Raw genomic sequence first — 9,905 nt, 5'->3', positions numbered from 1 at the left:
AGGTCAGCAAGCAGTAGCAGCGGCAACAGCAGCGAAATCACAGCTCCTGGTAGTCCCAGCTACCAAGCACTCCAGAACTACACTGACCTGATTCCTTTTTAGCCAAGGATATGTAGGCAACCTTTGAAGCAGGGTTCGGTCAGACGATTCTCAAAAATGCTTCATACGGAGTATTCGGACCGGCAAAAATCGCTCGTATCCGCTCACTTATCTTCGCCCGAGAACTCTGCGTGTTCTCGAGCAAAGAGGGGCAGCTGTGAGCATAAAGAGATTGGCTCTACTAAATGCTGAAACACCTTTCGATATTCTAACTTAGTGCTTTGACATTTTTGAATTCATAGTTTCCCACTTTTACTTCACAAGTTTCATATGACAAAACCAATTTCAACATGTGATCTTTAGTTGAATAATGCCATATTAAGTGTTCAATGACTTACTCAGTTCTAATTGTAGGCCCTGTAATGACTAAATTTACTATTGCGCTGAGGGAAATCGGGACTTATAAGGAAGTTCTTCGGTCACAGGTAAAGTTTCCAGTGGTTTCTCAGTGTTTTGTTATTGTTGCAATATTGTTTCGGATGCTATATTGCTCAACTCCTTATTCAAGGCAGAAAGCAGCACCGATTGCCTTTCAAGAGATGATTTCAAAATCTATTCAATATTACCCTTTTATCTGGGTGTGCTTCCCGGGGTTATTGTCTTGACCAGTTTCACCTTGATATGGAGTATACTGGCTTCTAAGAAAGGTCATTTTGAATGAGCCACATTCTAAGCTCTATCTTGTCCCTGACACTCATTAGCTCCATTCTAAGCCCTATCTTGTCTCTGACACTCATTTCTGCAATATCTGTGTTAAAATCTTGTCGATCATAACCTTTAAGAACACAAAACGCCAATTTTTCATCATTTGTGACCTACGAAACTATGGTTCTTTTTCCTTAATAAAAGAGAAATAGTGTTCTCTTTTTGTTCCTCTTTTCGTTCCCTTTCCTCTTATGTGAACTTGAATATGGCCTTCTTTCATCAGCATGTTATCCCTTCTTGTGCTAGTTGAATGATTTACTGTTTTTGTTTCTATCAGTAGCAGCAGAATTTTCTGATCTCTTTGATATTTTATTCTTTTACCTGGCATTCTTCTTGACTTTACTCATTCTATAATTAAATTTCTAGATTTTTCCTCCTTAGGCTCTCCTTCCTATGAGAAGAAAAAAAAATATAACTGCAAGTGATTTCTTCTCATCTGTCAAAGCCTTGGAAGATAGAGCTATCTTACCTGTGCTGGTGGGAGGTAGCAGGTACCCAGTGAAATAATCGAGGTGCATGCAAGTTTGCCGCCCCAAAAAGAAAAAGATAAAAAATAAAACTGCAAATGATCTGGTTAGTTGATAGTGGGATTTAGCTAACCACCTACTTCTCCGACATTCATACTATATTCTCAGGTTGAGCATATGCTGAATGATCGGTTGCTGCAGTTTGTGAATATAGATCTGCAAGATGTCAAGGTATTCTTTGACTTCCCTTCTTTTCTAAAAGGCATTTCTGATCGCTACTTCAAGTTTCTAAACATATACATATGCCCCCATGACTCTGGTCTACTGTTAAGCGCAACCTGTGATGCGTGGGTCAGGCACACATCACGGTTTTGAATCCCGGGACAAAAGCGTTGTAGTTAAGTGGATAAGGTTAGAAGGGCGGACCCATTATCCGCATGCGCCATTGGGCCTTGGGGTTTCTCGGTTTATTAAAAAAATCCACATGTGAAAAACCTGATTTTGTGGGCTTAAATGTGCAAATATAATAAAATGATTTTGTAAGTATTTGCTACAAGGAGTTCTCTTTCTGCAGGAAGCTCGGAAGCGCTTTGACAAGGCTAGTCTTCTTTATGATCAGGTATTCTTATTCCTAATGCTTGTGAAAAATTTCACCATCTGATGCTTATGCTGATGTATTTATCTGTAGATAGTATTCAGTATACAGAAACCTTTCCTCTATTAAACACCTATTAAAAATTTCTTTGTCCAAAAATGTTGTAATACATTTCTAGCACGTACCTATTATCATGATATTCTGGTTTACCTTGATTGTTTCCTCCCATTTGAAAATGTCTCTTGGTGATATGTTTAGCACTTCACCGGGGTTGAAGGAACTCTTTAAGTTTGCACAAAACATGCTAGTTGATTGGAGTTCTGAATTAAAAGAACTAGAAATACTTCCTCTGTTTTTGATCTAATTTTGGGATTTTCTATTATATCCATTAGTAAACATTATCTAATTCTCATCGATATATGCTCCATGCTGCAGGCTCGTGAGAAGTTTTTGTCACTAAGGAAAGGCACAAAAAGTGACATTGCGAGTGTACTAGAGGAGGTATAGTCAGAAATAGCAGCCAGCCATGCATACTGCCTATAACATTGTGAAGTCACACTTGTTTTACATTTCCACATATTATTGACTACTTTGGAAATAAAGGAAGGCAAAAACACGTAACATGGTTTTAACTCATCCAGGAACTTCATAGTGCGAGATCAACTTTCGAGCAAGCTCGATTCAGTTTGGTGAGTGAAGCTGGAGTTAGAGCATCTCAAGGAATCTCTTAGATTTTATGTTTCAGAAAGTGTTACCACAATAGCAATGGCATGCTGACTTTTTTCCCCCTTTTTGAATCATAACAATCCAGGTAACCGCCCTTTCTAATGTTGAAGCAAAGAAACGGTTTGAATTCTTGGAGGCAGTTAGTGGTACAATGGATGCTCATCTTCGTTATTTCAAACAGGCATGTCATACTGCTGGGGACTATTCTAGCCTATTTGTTTCCAACTTCTCACATTCTATTTCTATCTTTTAGGGATATGAGCTTTTGCATCAGATGGAGCCATATATCAATCAGGTTTGTCTTGTTGCTTTTCATTGGTGGCAATTTGATTGAGGTCACTACAATTAAAATAGCAGATAGGTACAATCAGTTTTTGGTTTTTTCCTGCACAAAAGGTTAATGATCAAATTTGCATTTAGGTAATGGAGAATGAGATACCTTGCATCTTCTGCCAACTGTCCTCAGTTTCTGCTTACTTTTCATACTTAGAATGGTTCCAACTGGCTCTTTTCATGTCTCCTTATGTCTCATGGATCTTGACATACATGGCAAACACTCTTATAATGACTCTATTTCTTATATGCTGTTGTGTATTGACTCATTGTCTTGTCGTGGGACCTACAATGACTGGGACTCGGGGGCGGAGCTAGAGCACGGCCTGCGGGTTCGGCCGAACCCATTAGCTTTTGTCCAAACTATGTATTTGTCTTAAGAAATTCATCGAATATATACAATTTATTAATTTAAAACCCAGTAACTTAAACAGATTAGATTCTTGAACCCATAAACTTCAAATGTGACATGATACTTGAGTTGCTGCCAATGTGACATGATATGTTAAATGCATAAATAGTAATTGGCATTTGTTGCTGTCTCATAGGTGGTAGATATTGAAGGGTCATTTTTAATCTTTTTGCAGGTCCTGACTTATGCTCAGCAGTCTCGAGAGCGCTCCAACTATGAGAAGGCAGCTCTCAACGAAAAGATGCAAGAATACAAAAGACAAGTAGATCGAGAGAGCAGGTGGTTTTCGAATGGATCTAATGGATCTCCTAATGGAGATGGTATACAAGCCATTGGCAGAAGTTCACATAAGCAGATAGAAGCTGTTATGCAATCTGCTTCGAGGGGAAAGGTGTTGAAACTATTATATCATCGAGAACCCTTGGGTCAATCTTATTGTATCCTTTATATATTTGCTTTCATGTTTTTAAAGTGCTTCTATCTGCCCTTCACACCTATCATCAGCTAAAACTACAGAGATCTTTCAGGTTCAAACCATCAGACAAGGTTATCTCTCAAAGCGCTCATCAAACTTGAGGGGAGACTGGAAAAGAAGGTTTTTTGTTCTTGATAGCCGTGGAATGTTGTACTACTATCGCAAACAGAACACCAAACCATATGTGAGTACTACCTGCAATATAGGCTGGGATGTAAAAGTAATACCATCCAGCTAACCCTAATTTGTGGCCTATTGAGTTCACTTCTATTCTGCAGGGGTCAGGTAGTCAACATTCTGGCCAGAGAAATAGTTCCGAGCTTGGATCTGGACTTCTAAGTCGCTGGCTTTCATCTCATTATCATGGTGGTGTACATGATGAAAAGTCTGTTGCTCATCACACTGTAAACCTTTTGACATCAACTATAAAGATTGATGCTGAACAATCAGATCTGCGGTTTTGCTTCAGGATTATCTCACCTACAAAGAGCTACACCTTGCAGGTGAATAGCTATCGCATTTTCATTTTGGATATGTCATGCCAACCATTGTAATATTCTTGCAGGGTGGATTGTGTGCTAGACTTGCGAGATCAGAATTTATTGGTTTCCCCGTTATTGCAGGCAGAGAGTGCATTGGACCAAATGGATTGGATTGAGAAAATAACAGGAGTTATTGCTTCTTTATTGAGTTCTCAGGCTCCTGACAGGGTAACTATTAGAAGCTGCTATACATTTTTATTGCCTTAATTCGGTGCATAATCAATAACAATGTCCCAGCTTTATTTTTCAGTGTTTGACTGCCAGCCCTATGGGAAGTGGTCATCATCGATCTGCCAGTGAGAGCAGTTCATTTGAAAGTTCAGATTTTGACCCGCCTGCAGTTGAAGACCATTCATTTGACAGGCTTACCTCTGCACATCATGAGCGCCATTTCAGAAATTCACAACAGCTACGATCTGCACCAAGAACTGAACAACCAATTGACACATTACGTAGAGTATGCGGCAATGATAAGTGCGCTGATTGTGGTGCGGCTGAACCAGATTGGGCATCTTTAAATCTTGGTGTTCTTGTCTGTATTGAATGTTCAGGTGTTCATCGTAATCTTGGTGTGCATGTATCAAAGGTAAATTTTAGATTTCTAATACATTGTATTTAGTCATGGGCTATACTGCCTCTTGTTGGGATCTAAACTTCATTTCTTTTCTGTGCATATTCATTTATTTCTAGTAAGAAAAGTTAAAGTTGGAATACACAAAAGTGGCTTCTAGCAATTGCATGGATTTACCTTTTATTTAACATACTAAAGATCTGTTGAGACTTTTTGAACTTTAAACAGTAGAATGGTACAAGATCAACTAAAATATTGTTTCTTATTCTCTTATTTTTATTTGCTGAAAATCAGTTACTTTGATTGTTTTAGAGGTTGACAACCATGTACTTTGCAAGAGGCAAATAATTATGAAATCAGAATTTTCTGCTTGGTTTATGGCTATCATATATGTGGCTGTATTGGAAATTCTTTAGGTAGTTGAATGATCAGCAAAATGAAATTTCTAGTGTTCCTCTCGATGGTAGCTTTAATGATACATGTGATACTGGTGTACTGGTAGATTATGAAACTTTAGACTAGCTTTTGAAAGATCTGCATGTTAGTTTTCTTCTTTCTGACAGAGTTGGAGTTGTTTAGAAAAGACATGTCTTTTGAGCGTCTACTTTGTGTAAGCCCCTCTGAAAATTTTGTGTTTGTAGTTGATAGGCCTTTCTATAGTTAACTACCAGTTATAACATTTATATTGGTGCATGTAGTTGGTTTCTGCATCTTCTCCTCAGCTGTGGTCGTTTCTTTGCAGGTGAGGTCACTGACACTTGATGTCAAAGTATGGGAGCCTTCTGTTATAGCTTTATTTCAGTCGTTGGGGAATACCTTCGCAAATTCAGTCTGGGAGGAGTCACTGCAAGCAAGAGGTGCTTTCCAAGTTAACGTGTGTGCCGCTAGGTAAGTTACCCCCTCAATCATTTCTACTTTGAAGTTTATCTTCAGCTTTCTGATATAAATTGGCTGTTTCAAACTGAAGCTCGTACAGATCTGATAAACTGCAACAGCTCTACATTAGCAAGCCAAGTCATGCTGATCCCATTGCAACCAAGGAGAAATTTATACATGCTAAGGTCTACTATCATCCTTCAGAATTGTTTTGACATTGAGTACTTCTTTATCGGTCAGATTTAAGTGCGAAGTACTCAAGTTCCATCACATGATGGAAGAATTGAGCTTATTGTGGACTGGTTATTCAGGCCTGCAATTGGCTGTGTTAGCCTTTTTTTTGTTAGCGTAACATATTCGTTTTCTCCTATAAAATTGACTTTGTTTTGACTTTTATCATTTCACAGTACTTTCCTGGTTATTAATTTAATATTTTCTCCATTATCACAGTATGCAGATAAAACATTTGTCCGGCAGACCAAGGATAGTCACTCTGTAGCACAAATGATGTGGGAGGCTGTTCGAGCTAATGATAAGAAAGCTGTGTATCGCCTTATTGTAAGCTCTGAAGCAGATGTTAATGCTATTTACAAGCAAGTCGCATCTAATTCTTCCTTAACCCTGGCCAAAGTAATGCTGTTACAAGAACAACCATACACTGATCCAAGCTCTACTTGCTTAAAAATGGAATTTGCAAGTCCAAGTGAAAGGCATATAATTAGGGACTTTGATGGGTGCTCCATTCTACACCTTGCTTGTGAAACAGCTGACCTAGGGATGCTAGAGCTTCTTATGCAGTATGGCGCAAACATAAATGCTTCAGATTCAAGTGGTCAGACACCACTTCATTGGTGTGTTGTAAGAGGCAAAGCTGCATTTGCTAAGTTGCTTCTTGCAAGGTAATCAGAAGTAGTATACTGTGGTAATACGTATATGTTTCCCCATTAGTGTTTCATTGGGGGTGGTCATATTTCTTAATAATCTTCTGATGGGGGCAGTTGCATGTTCCCTACAAATTTATCCTTTTGTAAACCATATCAGTAAGCAATTCAAATCTGTGTCTGTTAACATTTGCCCTCTTGTGTGATTAACTGCAGGGGTGCTGATCCACATGCTTTGAATGGGGAAAGTAAAACCCCTTATGATCTTGCTTTGGACTCAAATTTTAATGACAGTGAGGTCCTTAGTCTCTTGTCAGACACAACTGCTTAATTTATTCAAGAGAGTATATACCAAATGAGGATAGAGATTGAAGGTGTCGCCTTTGTTGAAACAAAATCAGGGTTCAGTTCTTTGTAATTATGTAAGTGAATTTTGTGCTGATGGATCTCTGTTGGACACCACTGCTTCTGCATAGAGGGCTCTCGATGTTGAATGTTGTGGTTGGCAAGATGGCTGGGGTCTACACTTCTGGAATCATAATATGAAGTATAATGCTAGGGGTTGTCTATCAAGCTTGATTTTGGAGGTCAGATGCATTAAAGGGTTTTGCAGTATTTTTGTTGTAAAGTTGCTTTCTCACTTATCAGTTTTATTGGTTTTTGTTTTTAGAGTTCTGTTTTTGTGGCAGGGGCAAGGCATCCGGCCTTGCGTGCTGGTGTTTGGTGTACATTTGTCGGTTATCTTTTGTTGGGTAGCCTGTGTATATCTAAACCGAAGTGGTAATTTAACCAGAGGGAAATGTATTTGCCTGCCGTGTTCTTAACCTAAAATTTGACTAATAAGTTAAATCAGTTAAATTTGTATATTTGGGCTTTAAGCAATTGATTTAGTCCAATTTCTTGATCTTTGGAAGTAGGAGATGAGCAGATAAAGTTGATAGTAGGAAGTAAGAAACATGAGATTAAGAACGATGTGAAAATAATAAAGCGAAAAGAAAGCTTTTTATTGATGAATCTTTGAGTAATCCTAGTAGCTTAACGTGGAAACCGAAGTGGTAATTTAACCAGAGGGAAATGTATTTGCCTGCCGTGTTCTTAACCTAAAATTTGACTAATAAGTTAAATCAGTTAAATTTGTATATTTGGGCTTTAAGCAATTGATTTAGTCCAATTTCTTGATCTTTGGAAGTAGGAGATGAGCAGATAAAGTTGATAGTAGGAAGTAAGAAACATGAGATTAAGAACGATGTGAAAATAATAAAGCGAAAAGAAAGCTTTTTATTGATGAATCTTTGAGTAATCCTAGTAGCTTAACGTGGCTGAAAGCGTGTAACGATTTAGGTATAATATAAGCAATACAACATTCCAATTAGAGCGCATACAAATGGGGAAAGGGGGATATTTGTACTCTTAACTCTTATATAACCGTTTTCCTAATTTCCTGCCTAGCCGTTAGTGGCATTATATGCATTCAACGCGGATCTCATCGGTTAAGATTAGAAACGGTGCAACTAATGGGCATGATCATGAACGGATCTCGTGTATCTCAGGGTCAAGTACCTCCAGGTGAATATCTACCCGGATCCTTACGGCTTCTCGGTATGTAGACTTTGGTTTTCATGGCTCGAGGCAAGCCGTGTTGTTCTGAATCTTTCAGCTATTAGGACTAAAGAAAGCTGTAGATCCAGTTGAGGAACACTAGCCATGTGTCATCCATCTAGCTAGCCACGTGTCATAGTTGTTTACCCATAAAACGGTGCAGTTGAATTTATACGTGGTTTTTAGACAAGTGAACTATTTTGATCCTAAAATAATAGATGAATTAAATAAAAATATAATACTTAGCCTTGAGATGGAGATAAAGTAGCAGAAATAGTAATTCCGGGAGCAGGGCTTCCGGGGACAACAACAACGAACAAGATAAAACTATATTAAGCTTGAATAGAGTATAGCGTATGTTTTCCAAAAAATTCGTATTCTTTATAATTATAATAGAGCTCACTATTTATAGCTGCACCTAGGAAATAAGGTCTTAGGATCAAGCCCCTATTTAATGTGAATTATGAGGGCCATTGAAGAATGTGTAACGTCAGACAGTGAATGCCATATTCCTTGTAACGGGCCGTGTAATTAATGCTGTAGAATATTCCTCACTAAATGCTATGGGGTGGCAGACATTTATCTCATCTTTATGAGTATCATTCTCTATGGTAACGGACGGGGTCGTTGCCTTCGGATTCAACTATCTTCTGTCTTCAGCTCCACGTGTCACCTCCTCATGCGATCATTTAATATAAACAGATTTTATCGTATACAGGTAGTCTCCTTACATTTCGATGGCATAATTTTGTGTCACCGGAAAGTTGGTAGAAATACCTTCTTTGGCGGGAAATTCACTGACCCCCTCTGAAAAGTTTTTGGCGGTGTGAGCATGTGATTTTTGCCCTATATGAATTATTCCCAAAAATTCCAAACAAAATGATTTCTTTCATTATTTTACAATTGTGAGAATTTTGTGTTAGTTTCTGTTGATTGTTTGCATTTTTGTGAATTTTAATTCATATAAATACTTGGCATTTGCGTTTAGGATCTAATTTCATGATTAATTAGTGGTTAAGTTATTTTTAAAACAAAATATAAAGAAAATAACAAAATAGTCCATTTTTGCATTTTTCCTTTTTAATTGTTGAATTTGTCATGGGTTTGCTTTAAGTAGGACTTAATCAATTTTAGGACTTAATTAGTTTAATTTTGGAAATAAATTTGGTCTTTATTTTAATCTTGCATTTTAATAAAGTCAGAAAATTATAAAAAATACAAAATGAAAATAAAAGGGAAAAGAGAAAACAATTTTGAGAAAAAGAGAAAAGTTGGTCTTAAAAGACCCGAATTTGGGCCAAAATGGCTGAACCCAAACGAAATAACCCGGTCAATGAGCCCAAGATCCGTCATCCAACCCGGTCCAGACCCCCTAATGGCTAAACGACGTCGTTTTACGTCAAGTTAATCCTAGCCGTCTAGGTTACTTGATCCAACGGTCCTGAAGCCTACGACATTTAATATATAAGTGTCTGAATATACCCCCCCCCCCCGAGCCATCGTCTCTCTCAGAGACGACCCTGAACCCTCCGCCCATGACTACCGCGACTCCGCCTACCGGAAATCGCCTTACGGCGGTTCCGGTAGGCCAAACTCCGCCATTTTTACACCACAAACTCACCTC

At 38.2% G+C, this 9,905-nt stretch overlaps 1 protein-coding gene across 1 annotated transcript; it reads left to right on the top strand.

Moving 5' to 3' along the window:
• The first annotated feature begins 333 nt into the window (after positions 1-333).
• Positions 334-7,546, top strand: LOC109242196 (ADP-ribosylation factor GTPase-activating protein AGD3-like). The gene is made up of 16 exons (XM_019409053.1): positions 334-524; positions 1,440-1,502; positions 1,846-1,890; positions 2,302-2,367; positions 2,508-2,555; positions 2,678-2,773; positions 2,846-2,887; positions 3,513-3,728; positions 3,865-3,996; positions 4,091-4,315; positions 4,436-4,522; positions 4,605-4,940; positions 5,668-5,813; positions 5,893-5,986; positions 6,252-6,700; positions 6,899-7,546. Exons 1-16 carry the CDS (start codon positions 429-431, stop codon positions 7,011-7,013), a joined length of 2,256 nt encoding a protein of 751 aa, XP_019264598.1. The 5' UTR covers positions 334-428; the 3' UTR covers positions 7,014-7,546.
• The last annotated feature ends 2,359 nt before the right edge of the window (positions 7,547-9,905 follow it).

Source organism: Nicotiana attenuata, unplaced genomic scaffold, assembly GCF_001879085.1.
Source record: "Nicotiana attenuata strain UT unplaced genomic scaffold, NIATTr2, whole genome shotgun sequence".
NCBI classification, from domain to species: domain Eukaryota; kingdom Viridiplantae; phylum Streptophyta; class Magnoliopsida; order Solanales; family Solanaceae; genus Nicotiana; species Nicotiana attenuata.
The sequence above is the reverse complement of the archived record's forward strand: the minus strand, read 5'-3'. Positions and strand labels throughout refer to the sequence as shown.

Bases quoted from the DNA above. Each gene is read 5' to 3' on its own strand.
- LOC109242196 (XM_019409053.1), top strand. From the start codon at position 429: ATGACTTACTCAGTTCTAATTGTAGGCCCTGTAATGACTAAATTTACT. The intron at 525-1,439 runs GTAAAGTTTCCA...CTATATTCTCAG, and splicing joins AGGAAGTTCTTCGGTCACAG to GTTGAGCATATGCTGAATGA. The intron at 2,888-3,512 runs GTTTGTCTTGTT...ATCTTTTTGCAG, and splicing joins TGGAGCCATATATCAATCAG to GTCCTGACTTATGCTCAGCA.